This window comes from Diospyros lotus, chromosome 10 (genome assembly GCF_014633365.1).
Source record: "Diospyros lotus cultivar Yz01 chromosome 10, ASM1463336v1, whole genome shotgun sequence".
Taxonomy (NCBI): Eukaryota; Viridiplantae; Streptophyta; class Magnoliopsida; order Ericales; family Ebenaceae; genus Diospyros; species Diospyros lotus.
In genome coordinates, this window is record NC_068347.1 from 28,310,675 (window position 1) to 28,331,867 (window position 21,193).

The 21,193-nt window shown below is 32.5% G+C and overlaps 1 protein-coding gene across 6 annotated transcripts in view; it reads right to left on the reverse strand.

Moving 5' to 3' along the window:
* Window positions 1–17,231, reverse strand: part of LOC127812052 (E3 ubiquitin-protein ligase UPL6-like) — a 75,338-nt gene extending 58,107 nt beyond the window's left edge. Inside the window, exons 1-5 of one of the 6 annotated variants that reach the window (XM_052352334.1) lie at window positions 16,744–17,231; window positions 13,014–13,111; window positions 12,689–12,816; window positions 11,303–11,417; window positions 1,571–1,751 (exon numbers count right to left, since the gene is read on the reverse strand). In XM_052352334.1, coding sequence (XP_052208294.1) covers window positions 1,571–1,751; window positions 11,303–11,417; window positions 12,689–12,816; window positions 13,014–13,111; window positions 16,744–16,902 — 681 coding nt within the window. In that variant the 5' untranslated portion in view covers window positions 16,903–17,231. Of the gene's footprint in view, window positions 1–1,570; window positions 1,752–11,302; window positions 11,418–11,910; window positions 12,070–12,688; window positions 12,817–13,013; window positions 13,112–16,743 lie in introns of those variants that run through there. The other 5 variants (XM_052352332.1, XM_052352331.1, XM_052352336.1 and 2 more) reach the window with 5 other exon arrangements.
* Between the last annotated feature and the right edge of the window lie 3,962 nt (window positions 17,232–21,193).

Consider the following 21,193-nt stretch of genomic DNA (forward strand, 5'->3'; position numbering starts at 1 on the left):
TTCAAGTGCATGATACACATCAATACTCCAGTGCATTTTTCCCTCGAGTCAAAATAAATATGTTTTTGAACTCTCTCTTTAAAATTAAAGGTGGATGTTCTTGCGCGAATCTCTATAATAATTATTTCGACTATAAAAAAGTCACTTTATTATATTAATAATAAGAATTCACAAAAAAATTTCAACTTATCCTCCTTGTCACATGCCTATGTATTTTACAAATTATCACAAACCCAAATTCTTAACTTGTATAAGTTAAGATCTATTCTTCAATATTGCAGAACGACTGTTTTGTTTAAGACATCTATAAAAGATTATTTTGGAACACAAAAAATAATTCATTTTGAATTAAGACATAAGAAGCTTCCAAATCCTGGACAACAATGGAAAAATTGGTTAAGAAGTTATTATCAATACGATTCTTAAAAAGAAATAGTTTGAGAAAGTTCAATTATCAGAAATGAATTTCTAAACTTGCAGATTTATCAACATCAAGTTTGTAAAAGGAACCAAATTCTTGCCAGTGATTATGTATAATTATAATAAAAAAATGAAATTATGAAAAACCTTTTTCTTGTTTAATAGTTGGCATATTGAATCGGGAACATAATGGTCTGGTTTAGATCAATCCTAATCGAATAATTATGAATTACTTCTATTTAATATAAACTCAGTAAGAAATTTCAAATTACATATTTGCCCTTTTCAAGATTGAATTTGTTCATTTGGAATATGGGCTCTTCTACTTCATTTTTCTTTCTTCTATTTAATAATTTTTAGTACCTTTCCCTTTCGTTTTTTATATCGTTCCTTAAGCCTTAACTTGCCAATACCTTCCAAGGAAAATCTCAAATTGGATCCCAAATTGACAGGTTAGTGTGAGCTCATCCATGCAATTATGCACTCTTCGAAAAGGAACCCATTTTCTAAAAGATTCTAGATTTCATGATTTGGTGGGTCTCCCAGCTCCTTTCGATAACCTATGTTTGTTGAAGTGATATCTATATAATCCAATTGATTGTGTAAAGCACACGATAGCAATGAAACCGGGGAAAGTATATAGAAAAAACAGTTATTTTATATTCTATTAGATTAGTATTAGTTAGTGATCCCGGAAAGTATACAGAAAAGTCCTTTCTTCCGTGATAAATTGTTGGCATCAATCCCACATTTTGTCTCTGTGGACCGAGGAGAAAGGGGACTCGGCAAGAAGAGGATTGTACCATGACAGAAGCAAAATTGAACAATGACCATGCTCCAAAAACACCTGCTATGGTGCTCAATAAAACCCAAGTCCTAAAATATCTATATTTATATGGATTAAATTCTTAGAATTATGCCATTTGCATAGTCCTCAATCTCTTCATTCAACAGAACCTGAACCCCTTGAAAGTTCAAATGCACTGAACTTTCTGACAGTTTTCCCACACTTTTATGACCTAAGTGCAAATTTAATATAAATATATATATATATATATATTACTCAAGAAGAACTGAAAGAAAGTGCAATGAAGGATACATGCAAATGAAAGAACAGAAACTGTACAGAGCCAGTTGGATCTAAACATACCTTCCCCATGAGGACAATCTCTCTGAACAGGGTGTATGTATTTCTCTGCAAGAGATAACCAACTGTCTTACAAGACCAGGGCAGTCTGCTATCAATCAACATAGCTACTGTCTCCAATAAGAGGATTATTGATGTACTGAAGTTGTCAGAGGTCATAAAGAGTTGATCCTTCAATTGATTTCTGCCAAAATAAATGCCTTGAGTAAGTAATATCCTGTTTTAAAGGAACTAAGATGTAAGAATTGAATCAACAAATTCATGTTTCCACACCAGAGTGATCCAAGTTAGAATCTTCCAACAGTTTTGTATGAACAGCAGCTAGATATATTCAACATTCAAAAAAAAGGTAGCGGGCTTTACATTTAGGTGAACATTTGGCTCACGTGATAGGATTTGATGAAATATAATCTCCAGGGTATCTAGTTTACTACTTCCTAGGAGAGGATATACTGAGATAATGTATTCCATGTTTACTTTTTATCCCATATTTGATAAGCATCGTATAAGTTGCATGATAAATGTTAAATGTATTTGCTTTCATGTATTTGAGTTAAGAATAAAACTAACATAAAAAATTTGCCCATGACATTATTATATTCTATATCATATTTACTAGTATATATTTATTTTATAATACTAAGTACAAAAGGATACCATAATTACACATAATTATTTTATATGTAAAAAATTAATAGATGTTTGTTTTTTATATTAACTATATAATTAAACCGACCATGTTTTGTTCATTTATACCATATAAATGCTGAATCTTCACTCTAATAATTGATGACCTCCTAAGCATATTGAAGAAAAGTGTTAGGACTCCCATTAGTCTCACCTATCAAAGGCGTAAAAGGAGAGGAGCAATAAGGGCAGCCAAGGAAATTGGGTCAAGGGCAAAAGAGTCAGAAGTTGGTTAGAGGAGAATATTATTTCACGTGGCTGAAACGGAATGGAAGAGAGAGATATAAGAGGGGAGGATGCAGGAGAGAGAGGCAGCTGGAAAATTGTTGAAGAATCCGTTGGAGAGTGAGGCCCTCTCGAATAGGCCTGATTCTTTTGTTTTCTTTTCTTGCTATTGCTATTTTCCGTTGTTGTAAGCTACTGAATTTGGGTAGTTCTTACTGTAAGAGCTGAATTCAATCAATCGAGGAAGGTTCTATCAAAGAGGTGCCTTGGTGGTATGTTATTTCTAGATGGCATTTTCTTGTGAGTCCGAAGAAGGCATGAATATTAAGTTCAAGGTATGCAACTTAGAAGACTTCAAGTTAAGCAAATCAAAAACCAAATATATGGAATGTCTATTTAGTAAAAATAGAAGGTAAATGAATTTATAGTGAGACTTGAAAATCAAGTAATTTCGAGAAAAGATCAGTCCACATATTTGAATCAATTGTCTAAAAAGATAGGAAGATTATAGAGGATATTGCTCATAGAATTAAGGTAGGATGGTTAAAATGGAAAAACATTTGCAACATTCCATGCAATTCAAAAATCCTTTAAAAGCTAAAAGGAAAGTTTTACCAGGAGACTATAAGATTAGCTTTATTGTATGCCACAAAGTGCTAAATAGTAATGCAGTAACAGGTACAAAATAAGCAAAATTGAGATAAGAATTTTATGATGGATGTGTGACTATATAAGAAAAAACAGAATTAGAAATGAGATTACCCATAATAAGCCTAGAGTAGCTCCTAGCTCCTATTGTGGATAACATGCACATGATGAGATTACGATAGTTTGGTCATGCAAGAGAAAGGTTAATAGATGCTCTTGTAAGAAAAGTAACAAAAAGATAGAAGTTTGTAGGGATGCAAATGAATAGTCACTTGCAAAAAGCTCGAAGCTCAACTCAATTTGGGCTCGTTCAAGCTCATTTGTATAGTTAAATAAATAAGCTTGAGTTTGGTTTTTAAGTTCAATTAGCAAACAAGCCAAGCTTGAGCTTGAGGGTGCTTGGCTAGTTTCTCATAGTGAACAAACACTTTTAAGTACTTGATTCTAGGCTCATTTATGGCTCATGTGTAGGTCACTTGTAGCTCATTCTAAAATCATGTGTGGTTCTATACACTTAAGGATTTTTTTTTTGTTGGTCATATTATTCATATTGAAATATTCTAATTTTATATCTTCTACTTGATAAGATTACATACCTATTAAAATAATTAAATTATGTGGATCTTGCAGCTCATTCGATTACATATCTATTGTTTTGGATCTTCTTGTGAAGTTAATTATATTATTCAGGTTTGATGGTTATTTTCTGACGGCTGTTCTTCTTTCTTTTTTTTTTTTTTTTTAAGTTTTTGGATGTTAACCATATCAATTATTTATTTGAGCTTTAAACAAGACTGAAAACAAGCTTTAAACTTAAAGCTTGTTGAGAATTCATATTATCTTGGTTGTATTACATGTGCTGTATATATTAGTTGTACCTTGTACCTAGCATAAGTAGCTTGTACATAGCAGTTATAGCATTTTGGTATAAATACTTGTAACCCTAGCTTAATAGAATTGAATTGTTCTTTTCCCTCCAATTTCTCTTTTTCCCCTCTTCTTTTTCTCTCAATTCTGTATACCATTTTTCAAAGCTCATGAAAAGACTCACTTAAAACTAATTTAGTATAAATAAGCCAAGCCTAAGCTGCTATAAATTTTTGATAAACAAGCTCGAGCCTCAATTTTGAGCTCAAGCCTGAACCTAGCAAAATTCTAAACAAATGAGCCTGAGCCTTTATGGACTTGGCTTGTTTGCAGCACTAGAAGTTTGCATTAAAAGAAATAGAGGAAGACCAAGAAAAACTTCATGGAGACCTTTTGAGCATGACATGAGTTGAAGTGGATTAAATAAATATATGATCATAGATAGAGATGATTGGCAAGCTAAAATCCTTGTAACCGATCACACCTAGTAGGATTAAGGCTTGGTGTATTGTTGTTCTAGTATATTATTATTGTAAATGACAACGTAATGTTCTTATGTTCTATAGTTTTTAGCATATAACTACATTATTATCATTATTAAATAATGATCCATGATACTACATTACTATATTCATAAAATGTAGTTAAAATAATGTCAAAAGTGTAAATTATAAATTCATTGTTATAATTATATATTTATAGACATAGGATATGATGGCCTTACAAGGATATGATCATGGATAGAGATAGTTGGAAGTCTATAGTGGGATTAAGGCAAGTGATTTTTTTTCATTTTTGCATAGTTATATATTTATAATTTTAATATAAAAACATTATATATTTAATTTGTAATATGTCAGGACCCTAATCCTAACTGATGTTTCCTTAGGGGCGTTTATTAAAATGAGCAAGATAAGAGATATCAAGATAAGTTTGGAATGCATTCCGGATCAAGATATGAAATGATCAAGATAAAGCTGGAAAGCATTCTAAGATTTCTATCAGAGTGTTTGTTAAATTTTTTGGAATCCACTGATAATTGTATTTTTTCTTTTTATGTGTTTGTTAATATATATGATAAGCACCAAGATAAGAGTTTTTTTACCAAAATATTCCTATTACCAAATTTATGATTAAAATAGTATTTTATGATTAATATGAATTGTCAAAAAAATTAAAATTAAAAATAATATTTTATTTTCTAAATTCATATTCAAAAATAAATTTAAAAAGAGTTGAAAAGTAGAAATAATTATTGTTAGAATTACAATAATTCCACTTAGATAATTAAAAATGGTCAAAACATATTTTCATAATAGGTAATAAAATATAAAATTAAATAAAATAATTTAAAAATTGGTGAAAGGAATTATATTAGTTAATAAAATATATAGAGAGAGAGAGAGAGAAATTTAAATTTTAAAAGTCAATGAAATGAATAATGTCATTTAAAATTTAAAAATTGTCAAAACATATAACAATTTAAAAATGTATTAAATAATATTAATTATAAGAGTTAAATAAATAAGTTTTTTTAATAAATTTAAATCTTTAAAATGCATTAAATGGCATTAACTATCCTATAAGGGGCATATAAGTAATTGAGCCTTATCTTGAAAGGGTCAAATAAATTTATCCGATGAGGGAGGTCGAATAAATTTATCTTGAAAGGGGGAGAGATAAGAGGTCACGCGAAGGCTTTTTCAGAAGTGGTCAGATAAGCTTAACAAACACGTTGTAAAGACCAAACATCCGGAATGCTTCCCATATCTGACATTTTCTCCCTCTTATCTTGATTAACAAACACCCCCTTAAAAGATAGAACTGAAAATTGAGGGAGAAATAGCAAGAATTGAGGGGGAAACAGACTGAAATTAGGGAGAATTGACAGAAATGAGGGGAGAATCCAAGAGAATGGGGGGAGAAAAATAGACAGAACTTGAGGGAGAACAGAGAGAATTCAATAAATTCTTCATAATTCATAACGTTGATATCCAGCCATGAGAGTTATGGCTGCTATATATAAGCAGCCCACAATTCTATAGAGCAATTACCACTCCTTCACTATTAGTAATTGTTCCTTTAATTACTCCACTTCCTCCCCACTACTCCATAACTAAGAATAATCAGATAATAAAATCAATAACTAACTACTTCAACAAAATAAGTAAAAATAGAAATAAAAATAACAAGCTGGTCATGACATGATGATTCTACAATATATAACATATTGTTATATTCTATGTTTTATATTAAATTACCATAATACTATTTACTATCATATGCAAGTACCAGTGTTTAGAAACCCAGACCAGATTGTTCAGTTCAACTGGAAAAATGGAGAACTGGGGTCTGGCACAAAAAACCAGCCAGTTTTCTGACAAACCAGGCAATCAAACTGGGATCTGGGTGAACAGGCCTGGTTCATACACCATTTCCCCTAATCTGGAGAATAATACCTAAATGATTGGGGTAACATACTTCATCTTCTGTAATCTGTAGCTTTTGTTGTTGGCTTTTCAACATGGAAAAAACAGATTCCACTTCAGTTTCAGGTTCCTTTTCTATCTTGTCTGTGAGGACCCAATTGAAGTCCATCTCTCAGTTGAAGATAATGGAGGGAGAATAAGAAATTTTTAATTGTTGAAGATAATCAATGTTTCAAGGTGGAAGAAACAAATTTCTGGGTTCTGTGGAGGACTTCAATTCGGAACTGAGTGATGAATTTGTATTAAAAATAATGGACAAGCATAAAACATTTGTTGGGCGACTGTATCTTGGACAACTTGAAGTGAAAATAAACTCAGATAACAGATGAAGTGAAAATTAAATCACGTTTAATGGAGGTATGAGTGTTGGAAAACCTGAAGCGAAAAGAGGCCTGCAGTCAATTTTCAAATCAGCTTTAATGGTGATGCAGAGGACCTGAGCTAAAAATTAAATCAGCTTAATTGCAAGTTTGGGTCCAATAGGAATATTCGTTGATGTAGTTAAGTGTACTAAACTTGCAGTTTTAAAAAATTATGTGGCCATTTTCAATTTTTTTACCCATATACAATTATGCATGACATTATTTTTCTCCTTCATTATAATATACTGTAACTGGTTTTTTATTTTGTTATTAATCTTTGAATAAATATTGCTTTTTTATATCATAGTTTTAATTATTATATACTTATTTATTTAATAAAAATACATCCCAGTTCAACCATAGGCCATTGAACCTCTCTTATTTCTTATTTGATACTCGGTCCAGTTTTCGAAACATTGCTTAATACAGTGTAACAATATCGCATTATATATACACTAACCTAATAACTTTATATCTATACATGCATACATATAACATATATAAGGGCATTATGGTTAACAACATACCAAGCCTCAATGCCACTATGTGGAGTCGGCTACATGAATTTTAACTTGCTAATTGTTTCTATCTATGGCATTATTTTTTGTGAGGCCCTTATAACTAATAAATACCTAAATGTCTCCCACCAAATTTTTCTATGTTTCCTCTACCTTTTCCACTAGGTACTTATTCAATTCCATCCACTCTAATCACATGAGCCTCTCTATTGGTTACATGACCAAACCATTTTAATCGTGTCTCATACATGTTACCTTCAAAGGGGTCACTCCAACCTTAATATGAATAATCTCATTTCTAATTTTATCTTTTCTTATATGGTTGCCTATCCATCTTAATATCCTAATCTCCATGACACTCATATCTTGCAAATGTTACTGGTTTACTACCCAACATTCTATACCATCTAATAAAGTTCATTTTATAACTGCCTTATAAAATTTTCCTTGTCTCTAAAGGGATCTTATTATTACATAAAACAAGACTTTTCCATTTTAACCATCATGTCTTAATACTATGGGTAACATCCTCATTAATGTCTCCATCTTTTTCGATGACTAATCCAAAATATCTGAACTAATCTTTTCTTAGTATGACTTGATCTTCTAGTTTTAACATAATATCATCCACATTCAAACTTTTACTAAGCTTGCATTCCACATATTTGATTTCCACTCTACTTAACTTAAAGCCTCTAGGTTCTAAAGTGTTCCTCCATATCTCGAGCTTAGTACTCACACCTTGTTTTTCTCATTCACCAACACAATGTCATTTACACACAGTATACACCACAATACCTTTGCCTAGATATGTTTAGCAAGTTCATCCATAATTAGGGCAAATAGGTAGAGGCTTAATGCAAATCCTTGATGTAAACCTATTCTAAGGGCATTATGGTCATTAAAACTTAAAATTATAAGGATAATTTGATAAATTTCCATCTTATTCTTATCCTAAAGGCCACCATGGTATGTATATCTTTCGTGCACATCCAATATGAGGTTAGGTATGTATATAGCATCCCACCTCTCAAAGTCGCATCAAACACAAGATGAAAAGGTCAACATGAGATAACTAATTAATATCCCTCCTTATCCCATGAACAAATGTGACCTAGAAATTGAACATCAAGGCAAGATTCAAATAAGCTGATTATTATCTACATTATAATCCTACCTCATACTTCTACAATAAATATAAAAGTAATTACTACAAATGATAATCAACATACCATAAAATAAAATACAATTGCAGTTCTTATGGGTCATACAAGCAAAATCAACACCAGCAGAACTGCAGAAGTAAGGCTGGTTTATTCAAATAACTTCCAAGCTTATGAAATGGTTAGGGCCTAACAGATTTTACTTTTGTAATTTCCTTAGACAATAAATAAAGAAAAAGACAAAAGTTGAAAGCCTATAAAACAAAGCTTAGTACCAAATGCCAAAGGAGACATCAAGTTATCAAGGTAAGAAGTGGATATGAAATGTTGAGTATCATATTAATGAGACATTATCAATTAACTAAACAATTAACCTATCAAGTGTATAAGAGTTTAATTAAATCTTATATAATCTTAACAAATGTGTCTTTCCCAACAAACTAGTGTTCTTTCTAATCATAACCAAGAAAGTTATGAAACTGATTTTTCTAATCAAACAATTTAGAAGACATCTCTGCACGAAAGAGAACCAGAAAAAGGCCCATCATCTATACACCAGAAAAAGGCCCGTCACTCAGGAATGAAACAGAAGCATCTAGAGAGAAAGGAGTGCCCTCGCTGGATAAAATAATGATGGAATAAAGTTAAGAATGGGATAAAAAAATGATGGGTTTAAATAATACCATTCCACATTTGGTAAAGGAAATATTACTTGAGTTTATAACTATATTATGTTTGGTATGTGGAAATATAAAAGAGGTACTACTTGGTATTACATGACAAATGACCAAATTGCCCCTTTGCTCTATAATTATATATAAAATTATATAATCATATTTTCATATTAAACAAGCATATATTCATATAATTATTAAATTATATTTTCAGATTATATTTTTATATATAATTGTATCTCCATATATTATAATTATACTAAAATAACAAAAAACAGATAAGAAAAAACCGCACTGGCTGGCTGGCTGGCAGAACCCCATTGCTGGGTTCAGGCAAACCCAGATCTGGAAATCTGTGATGAAGAAGAAGCAGCAGTAGCTCAGATCTGGAAATCCGTGATGAAGACCAAAATCAAAGAAGAAGAATGGCTGGTGATGGCAAGAGGGAAATTCAAAGAAGAAAATCGAAATCAGAGGGCAATAGCAGCGAAGAGGCGTTGGAAAGTGGCTGGGCTGCAGTGGCAGAGAAGAGAGGAGGAGTGGAGGTTGATGATGGTGGTTCCAACAACGATCGAGGCTGCAGCACTGTGAGGACGAGACAGATGGAGAGGGAGATGAATGGAAGACAGTAGTGGTGGTCTGGAGAAGGGAGGAAGAAGAAGGAGAAGGATGAGGAGGAACTGGTGGCAGTGGACGGTGACAGGCGATGGTGACGGTAACAGTGTCAAATTGCAGATCAAGGGTGCAGCGGCTGGTCAGAGAAGAGGATTCACGCCAGAACAGAGATAATAAAAGGGAAGATGCCATTAAGAGAGAGAAGATGCATTTAATTGGGGGCAAATTCATCCAGAAAGAGTAGCTGTGTAATCCTCAAAGCTGGAACAAACTAATACTGGGGGAGGATGGGCTTATTTAATCCGCCAGTTGTGGGATTAGTTGATCCCTAGTTTAGTTAATACCTCACCAATTTTTGAACTGAACAAGGTAATACCCACGAGCTGGTATTAACGAATGAATCAAACTGTCCAACCCATCAAAGTTATATTCTATCTAGCTAAAAGTATTGCATAACACAACAAAGAGCAGCCAACCAAGCATGCCTTTGGGTTCACCTTGGGGACACTCAACCCCATGAGTATCATCTGCCTTTAGATGATAGTCATATACAGTTTTGGTTTTGAGCACTTTAGGCAGGTTTTTTTATAAATAGAATTTTACTAAAAAAAATCATGACTACCCATATAAGTCCCATAATACAAGAACACTTCCTATCAGTCCAACCACACCTAGAGAGGCCCATTCTACCAACAACCTCACCAGAACTTCTAGTTATCAACAGACACATCCTCAATCTTAGACTCCCTTGAGGACAACCTAGCTCTTCATTCCACTTCCAACAAATTTAATGACAACCTTGACACTTCATGATTAAATTGTATCCTCATTAGGACAAAACAAAACAACAGCCCTCCCCCTTTTCCCCTGACTGCTACTAATACCTTTTTCATGGTCAACAAAACATTTAAGTTTCCTGAGGTAGCTATCTCTCCCCCCAACCCCCACCTCCCTTCCCTTTGAGGAAGTGGAAGTAATTTTCATTTTGCCCTCATTGCCCAGAGCTTCATAATCACCAACAGACAAGTCTTCCTTAATCCTACTAGAAATCATATGCAATGAGACACCCAACGGGTAAGACATAGCCAAGGGAACACAAGAAGTCCTCCCCTCCCCAGACCAAATAAACAAGAAGGAACACAAAGTTCCGACTCTTACCACATCCAAACCTACTAAGGTAACCCAACTGAGCCCAGAGATAGCCCCACATATTGCATAATTGCAAACTGATCATATCCAGATTGCTTTCAGACTCCCAACACAAAAACACAACCTCCTAATGGATTCAGACAAGTCAACTTCACATCTTCGCTTTAAGCATAAACACCTGATACAGTAGTGATAGAATAAAGTGCATCAAAAAGTTGAAGACCTTTCAACAGACAGTAAGCATAACTGGATTGCGTCACAAATGTGATTGCAAAATCATCAAATGACTTCAAATTCAGGGTAATCTAACATTAAACCAAAAAAAAATCACAACAGACCTATTTTGATAAACAGCCTGCATACAAGCATAAGTTAGCTTCTTCACCCTGAAGTCAACCACAGCTTGCATAGAGGAATAGTCAACACCTGCAAAGAGGCTCAGAAGAGTCCCTGCTACATGATCAAATGTTGTAAGTATTACAAACAAGTTACTAATGAGAAAAATGAAGCACGGTTGATACATATGCATTGCAGAATGGTGAATGACTGAAAAGGATATGGTCCAAACAGATATGCACAGGTGCTCTATGCAAAATTGGGGTTTTGAATCAGATGCATTTGTACTACAACTTAAATAAAAGGAAGCATCTTCAATATACAATTTCTCTGTTAACAAATTTCAACGACCATGACACTAGTCTGGAAGGTCAAAGGTACAAGAAATTTCATAACGGCACTATAATTATAAATATTATGTTGAGAAGCTGTAGAAAACCCATGCCTAGAAGAAATGCTAGACAAAGATGAAAGTCAAGCTAGAAACACTTCCACCACACATCATAAAAGTAAAATCAGCAGCAGATATAATTTCAAGATAACTGGACTTATCAAGAATTAAGGAATAAAAAGAATCCAATAAACAGCCAAAAGAAGGTTCAAGTCATACTTAGTCAAGTCCAATAATTAGGCTAAAGAATGATGAAACCCCTCTTCGTGGAATCATGTTTGGTCCAAAAGGCTTAACAAGAATACCAGTCAGGGTGAATATGCATATGGTGAAGCTTGCCCATGTACATGCATCAGTTTCTCAGCACGCTACATTTACCTGTTTATCAAAACTTACTAAATGAGCATATAAGATGCATCCAAAGTACAGTTTTGGGGTGGGATAAGCTGAGGTTAACATTCGTTAAAATTATTTATTCATGCATGTCAGATTGCTAAAGTAGGACATCGGCATGTTACAAAAATTGCAATCATGCTCAGTATAAGCTAATAAAAATACAAAATACCTCTACTAATTGACCTCCCATACTCAATTAACATGTCATGAGTACTTCTATATTTTCCACTAAAAAAAGAGCTTCAAAAGTGTGCATAGATAAAAGCAGCATGCATTTTTCAAGATCTTCGGATACTGCAATTGCTTATAGACTTTGAACTTTCACACATCCAACTGAAAAAGAATAGAAAACATGCAAATATGTTTCATGCCGCTGAGGCAAATCTAGTATAACACAAAAAAAGAAACAGGGTTTTGTGGGCCTTCGAAAATTTTTATTTATTTTTAAGGGCGGAGGGTGTTGCATGTGTGGGTGGGTGAGAGAGCACCTGCCTATTCAGAGAAAAATTATAAGGCCAAACTAGGTAACTATTGGGCAATAGTGCAAGTTAATTGTGCTTGATAAATGGCTTATTTGAGAAGCAAGACTGATTAGACAAACCATTTTCCCCAGAGAACTGTTGAATTAATCGGCATGTCTCCGTAAGAGCAGAGAAATCAGCAAGATGTTGTGGATTAAAGAAGAAAAGTAGCTGACGGAGAAAAACAGAATCTGGCCCGAAACATTGCCTGGATATACAGACAGAACATATGATCAGGTAAATTACAGACCAAAGAAAGAGATCTGATTCAACTAAGGTACATTATCAAACCAAATTAGCATATGGAGATCAGTGAGAAAAACAATTAGGAAGAGGGAAAAAAAGAAAGAAATAGAAACTGCAGGGTAACATAAGGTATAAACTTGAAGATCCAAGAGTGCCTACCTGTCCACATTTTGGCATAGATTTCCATAAGTCTTAAAAAACTGCTCTCGTACCCTCGAATGTTCAGCTTCTACCACCTTTCGTCCTCTGAAGCATTTCTGCAAGCAATAATTAGTCAGGTTACAAATTTCACAAGGAAAAAGAACAAAAAAAATTCAAGTCCACTAGGAAAACAACAAATGTAACAGCTCTATATTCTAAATCAGAATTGAGAAAAAGAAAAACAAGATCAATGCATAATAATTGAGTAAATGCCTGTTAGCCCCACAACAAACAAAATTTTAATCCATGACAATAACAAAGCTTTGGGCTTTAGAGGTGCAACAAATGAATTTTGTTTATTACATACAAGAGATATGTAGATATGTATAAAACAATATACCTATCTTGTCATAATGGTAGTTATTCAAACAAAATCTTAAAAATATATAAAACAAAATAATATAACAGAACAGCAAGAACTTAAAACCACGGAATGCACCAAAACATGGCTAGAATAACAACTGAAAGCTGCACCAATGCAGTGAATTAACACATACACAACATAAAGAAGAAAAGTGGGGAAAATAAGAAAATCAGCCATGAACTTGCTCCTTGAGGCATGCTTGCCGATGAATTCTCTTGAGAAATCATTTTCTTTCTCTTCATTTTCTTCTGAGTTGATTTCAAAAGAATTAGACTTATATTTTTAAAATTGACAAGCCTAGTAAGAAGGATCAATATTTCGATCCAATATTTACAGGAAAACAACTTCTTTGATAGAACTTTTTATAATTGCATGAAGCAATTATATATTCTAGCATTATGCATACAGACAAAATGGCAAGCAATATTCCATATTAGAAGTTATGTATTTAATTGCATGATGCAATCAAGTTGCATTTTAGAGGATCAATTTTTATATTATATGAACTCAAATATCTGGGTAAGCTCGAAAGAACTTCATCAGAAAGTAGTGCTTCATTGCATTTCAAAGAAAAAGTAAGATAGGATGCCAGACAGACTAGGTAGCACATCATCTTCAATATCAGAAGCTTAATAGATTTATGACATTTTCCCCAATCAGAAAATGTAGCAAAGTTGCATTTTATATGAACTCATATATCTGGATAAGCTTGGAAGCACTTCATCAGAAAGTAGTTCTTCAAAGTGAAATTTCAAAGAGAACTTAAGAATGAACAACACTCACAGAGCAACATGTAAATGTGCAGAGCTTCAATTTTAATTAACTCACAAATCATCAGATTTTACACAATTAGTGACTACTACCAGATGAGTTTCTAAATTGATTTGGTAATCCTTTGTTACTAACCTTCAACCAGTCCTTATTTCATAATTGTGGTTATCATTTATCCTGAAAAGTTAAACTAATAAAAAAAAGGTCCAATAACATATGATAAACTTTCTATAACTCTCCCTCAAGCGCAACAAATGGGCACACTAAATTTAAAGGGCAACAAGACAGAACAAAAATGCACAACAGGGAACAAACACACATTTCAAATTTTGAACCCACAAGCTACTCGTACAAAGCTCTAAAGCTCTGAAACCATACCAAAAATCACCAGTAGTCCCAAAAAAAAAAAAATAAAAGAACTGTTAGGACAGAGCCCGATAATCCATATCAAGTTTTCTAAGCATTCCAAAGGTGAAAAGTTAAGCTTGGATCAATTATATAGAATAACAGAACTTCTTTCAGCTTCCATGCATCATATGAACCATTGTCATCAGCTAGAGCTCATAAGGTTATATAATTTGTAAACAAAAAAGAACCTCGTGACTATTTCATTTCATCTCCATTATGTTGACATCAATTTGCAACTTTTTTTCAGTTTTTCCAATTCTTGAGTTTTTATTTTTTGCTCAGTAATTCTCAAGCAAAGTTTATGCATCAACAGGAACACTCACCACTTTTATTCATAACAAACTTACACATGAAGCATTTGGATTCAGTAAGGTACACCTCTTCTTTTTGATACATACATATATATTCAAATATCAGGTGCTTGCCATTGATAGATTTGAGGCATTTTCTCAAAAACCCATTACCAAACAAGGGTAGTAAGCCAATCATCAGTTTATATCATACCAATTATGTCAAATTCTAGTGTATCATATAAGGGTTGGCAAACAAGCCAACAAGAGGGCAACTGTTTAATAAATCAAGCGATGCCATTGCCATAAATATAAGGGATAATATATATATATGCTATTTGTTATGTAATAATAATATGAAAGGAAGCTGGCCAAAAGGGGGGGCAATGTTCATACAGAGAAAATGGAAAAAAAAATAAACAAATAAAAACAGAAAAAAAAAAAAAAAAGGAGCTACAAGCTATAAAGCTCATCTGAAAATTATAGAAAAGAAAAAATATTCAAAGGAGGATCCTCTCTCAACCCTAAAAAAATTAAAAAAGAGAATGATTCCCTTCAACCAATGTATGGAATACTCATCACTGTCACCACCCCAAGGATCCCCAAGGATAGATTAGTAATAGGGATTATATGTATTTCCCTTTTGGTTGTAATCTTATGTTGTAGCTGTTAGTACCTTCATTTGTAAAGCCTATAAATACGCTAGAGTAGTTAGAGAATGGAGGATGTTGAATGATATTTGAATTTCAGAATTTCCCTCTCATCAATTTCATCTCTGATTTCTCTATTCTTCCCTCTTACTTCTCTGTTCTCTCTCTCAATCACCTCTGTTATCTCTTAATTCTGTCAGTTATCTCTCTCTTTCTGCTCTAATTCTCCCTATCTTGCTGTTCTATCTTCCACGAATTCTCCCAAATTCCATTCTAAACCCTAGGTTAACCCTAGGTGCATGACAAACACCATCTAGTGCTCCACAACTCCTCCTGTGCCACGAACATCAGCATCATAAAAAAGGGAGTGTCTAGCCAAGCACAAAGCTAAGTTCTAGGGTAAGATTGACCCAAACAAAACCTGAGGCCATCACAACCACCATACACGGAAAACGCCAGAACTTCTAAAAATGAGTCAACATACATCCAAATGTAACAGTTTTTATTATATTTTCTTATGATCTTAATAATTTTGAAGCCCACAAGTCTACGCATAAACACTGAGATCAGAAGAAGGGGAAAACATAGGTCCAAAGATCAATAAAGTACTCTTAAACGAAGTAAGTGATCTAGACAAGAAATACGATGTCTTCCATCAGCCAATATCCTCTCAAATCTCTCTACCACAAACAATCCAGCCAGACAGCTTTGACTAAAGGCCTACAAGGAAACACCAAGTAGGTGTCGGAAGAGATCCTACTCTAGGTAGCTTGGCTTAGCTTTGACTGACAATCTAAGAGGAACCACTGAGTGGGTGTAGGAAGAAACCCTGCTCTAGGCAGTCAAATCCCAACATCAGTAACCTATCCCGCTAGGATAATCTCAATTTCATCAAATACCTAGTGATGAGTGGCAATCATAAAATTAGCTAAAATATAACCCTCCCGTTGGAGACAGGAAATGAACATCGATGCATGCCACTCATCCAAAGATAATCCACTTACCGTCTCATTCCTAACTAGTACCATACAAACACCAAAAAAACAATTCTCCCCCATTTATAAACAAAACATAAAAACTTCACAATCAATCATCAAATACGGCATTGCACCGATTCAAATTACATCCCTACGAAGCAACTGCGTATGCTTATACCGATATGCCTATTTTCATTTGTGTGTGCTCGTATACAGACATAGACAAACCTGAATTTTGATAGCGGCGGAGTTTTGCTGTCGCAGCCACAGGCGGCGGTTGCGCTCTAGTCGGGTCTGCTCCAAGAGCTTCTGGCGGTCTCGTTCCTTGGAACTACGCCCTCCCAAATCGACCCGCTTCCGAGCCGACGAGTCGCCGCTGAAGAACATAGCTCCGCTCGAAATTAAACCCTAAATTCGAATTCGAGCCCCGACCGACAAATTCTAGGAATCCACTTCGGGCGATCAATCCGGTAAGTGAGCACGTCTTCGAGACAGACTTTAATCGGAGAACTTGAACTGGATATGGATGGATTATAGTAAGAAAGCAAATAGCGGATTGTGAGGGAGATTGAATTGGAGTCGGCGAAGAGAGAATGGCGATCCAATTTGGCGTGCGGTGCGATTCTCTTCGTCTGGGAGCAGTGTTCCAAATGCTTTCCTTTTCGTGAAAGTGTCTTATTAATGTTTTTTATTTTCCCCAACCGCCTTCTTAAGCCCTCTTTCTCTTCTCTTTCCACCGAAATTAATATCCATAGAAGAAGAAATGCAGGTGACGTGGTTGACGACTTCCATTTCCTTTCCGTCAATTGCCCCCAAACGCTGGGTTTTTTTAGTTTGTTTGTTGCTTGCGGTGTAACGGTGTTCATCTGGTCGGAGTCAGAGTGGACTTTGTCCTGGTTCCGTCCCGAACGGTCTTTACTTAGATTTATTTTTATTTTTATTTTTATTTTAAAAATATATACACATTTATATATATGTATGTATGTATCATCTAAATAAATATTTTTTATAGAAATATAAATAATAATTAAAATCAACATTTTAAACTAACATCTAACTCCATAAACCAGATAAAATAACGATAAAACATAATATTCATGAACAAACTTATAACCAAATTTAGCATTCAAGTGTGTCATTAATTTAATAAATTCATAAATCATAATTAAATTATTATGGTCTCGGGAATTTAATTTCAACTTCAACATTAAGTATGAATCATCATAATTCATTTATTCACCAAATAAAATTGAATCATGGTAGATGTACAATCATTTTATACATTTTGAGCTACATAATGAAATATTATAATTAAAATATCATGCGCCTCACATACGTCTCATGAGATATATTTTTGTCATTGATACATCTTTATGTAACTCAAGAAGTACACAAATATATACCAATAACATTTTTCAATAAAATTATCAAGTTCTCATAATTTTAAATGTAAACAAAAGCATTAATTATGAACCATCACAATTCTTATATTATCTCCTCATTTCGTAAATTATAATCTATAAAATATCACATTCACCTTTATTAGCTAAAAACAAAATCATCAAATGTTAGGTTGATAACAAAATACAAATGATAATAATTAAAGAAAGTTATCAATTTTTACATTATTGAGTACAAAATGGGGAAATCACTCATCTTAAAAGTCCCCCATGCACTGCCTTACATATGTGAGAGGGATTAATCATGGTATACGACAATGCACCAGATAAGACGCATAATGCATGATGCCCATAAAAAGTCATCCCATAGAAGGGTGAAACTCCCACACTGCGGCTGTCATGACTCGAACCTGTATCATTGAATACAATTTGCTAATTGAGAATGTAAAAAATATTTTTTTGATGATTATAAAAAATATAATCATTAAAACTAATATCTTCAATGGTTATTATTTTGACTTTACTCACAAATCTCTAATTTATTAATACAATCTTAACAACTCTACCAATGAGTTTACTTATCACTGGAATATTACACAAAAATTCAAGATTTTCTTATGTAATTTTCAATCATCATCTATAAAATGTGTAACGAGACAGGTATAATTAATCATTTGAAATTGAAATTGAAATGTGAGTGACAAAACAGACCCTTTCATATTATATTCTTAAAAATATTTTTAATTTTGTATCTTTATTAATATAAAATTGAAATAATCACGCACAATGATGAGATGTGAAGGCAAGTGAAATCTATGACATGCAATGGACATCAGATGCTTAAAATCATGATGCTCAACAACCTTAAAAGACAATTCATTAACAATGATCATATGAGCTATTGTTCCCCCTAGTAGCTTTTTAATCAAATTTCCAACATGATAGAGTGCCCCATTCTCTTATCTCCTTGGATGAAAATTCAACTCTATTTTTTTTTTTCATATTGACAATCATTGCAAATAATTTATGTATTGTGTCAATTCAATTAATAAACAATTATGAATTATGAATTATAATTTAAATAATTTATTATTTATGCAATACATAAACAGTTATTAATAAACACATAATACATAAATAAAAGTAAAACCCAACAAATAAACCATAAAAAAAAAAAAAAACTCAACCACTATAATAGCACAAACAATCGATTAGAGTTCAAAAGAGGATGATTGGAGGGTATACCATTACAACCAATAAGAGAAATGACAACAACTTACCTACCAAGCGAGAGGGAGGACCCACTATAAAAAAATCCGTAATTTAGTGATGAAAATTTTTCGTCGCTAATTAGAGACGAAAATTTTGATTTGCGATAGAATATTCCGTAGCCAAATTTTTTATTTATTTTTAAATTTAGTGATGGAATTAGTGACGGAATATTCCGTCGCTAAATAATTAAAATTTTTTAATTTATTTTTTATTTTTTAGTGACGGGGTTACTCGTCGCTAAATTTTGTATTTTTATTTAATTTATTTATTTTTGTATGCAACAGGGTTGCCCGGTAGCTGAATTTTCAATTTTTTTATTTTTTATTTTGTAGCGACGGGTGTCCCCGTTGCTAAATTTGCATTTTTTATGTTTTAGCGACAAGGGATGCCCGTCGCTAAATTTTTTTATTATTTTTTTATTTTTTAGCGACTGGTATGCACCCATCGCTAAATTTGCATTTTTTATTTTTTAGCGACGGGGGCTGTCCCATCGCTGAATTTTTTATTTTGATTTTTTACTTTTTAACGACGACTGTGCACCCATCGTTAAATTTGTATTTATTTATTTTTATTTTTTTAACGATGGGTGTTGTCATGTCGCTAAATTTGTATTTTTTTATTTATTTTTATTTTTAAGTGACGAGTGTTACCCCATCGATGAATTTTTTATTTTTTAGCTACGGGTGTACCTCGTCCCTAAATTTGTATTTTTTATTTTTATTTTTTAGTGATGGGTGTTGTCCCGTCAATAAATTTTTTATTTTGATTTTTTATTTTTTAGCAACGGGTGTACCTCTGTCCCTAAATTTATATTTTTTATTTTTATTTTTAAGTGACGAGTATTGCCCCATCATTGATTTTTTTTTATTTTTAGCTACGGGTGTGCCCCATCGCTAAATTTGTATTTTTTATTTTTTTATTTTTATTTTTTAGCTACAAGTGTTGCCCCATCATTGAATTTTGTATTTTTAATTTAATTTATTTTTATTTTTTAGCGACGGGAGTTACCCGTCGCTAAATTTTATATTTGTTATTTAATTAAATTAAATATATTTAGCGACGAAATATTCCATCGGTAATTAATAAAAAAATTAAATAAATAATAAAAAAATAAATTTAAATTAAATATAAATCGTTAAATAATTAAAAAATAAATTAATAACTAAAAATTTAGCCAGTCGTTTCAAATGAAAAAAATAAATTTTATTTATTATGTATTAAATAAAGATTAAATAAACATTAAAATGTATTAAATGCATATTTTATGTATTTTATGTACAAACCAAAAATATGTAAATTGATATGATATTGTAAAATTTATAATAACAAATATGTATTAAACTAATTTTTAATCAAATAAAACTTAAATATTTAAGAGATAAATTAATTACAACATTTAAGTGGTATATTACTTGAGTTAAAATTTATAATATTTATTTTTTAAGTATTAATTTATGAATTTAAAAGATTTAAAATTTAAAAACTTAATTTAAAATAAAATTAAAATGTTATAATTTTATCTGGGTATAGTATATATAGTTAATATATGTAGTGTATATCATAAGGAAGCTTGTAGCTTGGACGGTTGTGTGCGCGCGCGCGCACGAGTGATTAGGGATCGAAATTGAGGAAGGGAAAAAGAAATGCATTGGGAAATTATCTCAATGCTACACGTGGCGGCTCAAGGCAACACGCATATCCTTTCAGCGCAAGTTACTATTATTATTTTTTTAAAATTATTTTTTTAATTTATTATAATTTTTTAAAATTATTTTTTTAATTTATTATAATTTTTTAAATATTCTAATTTTTATTGTGTATTAGCGACGAAATGATTTCCATTGCTAAAATAATATTTATTTTTTATTTTTTAATCAGCGACGAAAATTTCTGTCACTAATTCCGTCACTGATTTTCCTTGTCGTTGATTCTGTCGCTAAATTTTAGTGACGCAATTTTTAGCGATGGGAAGATGCCCGTCGCTAAATTTTTTAGCAACGGATTTT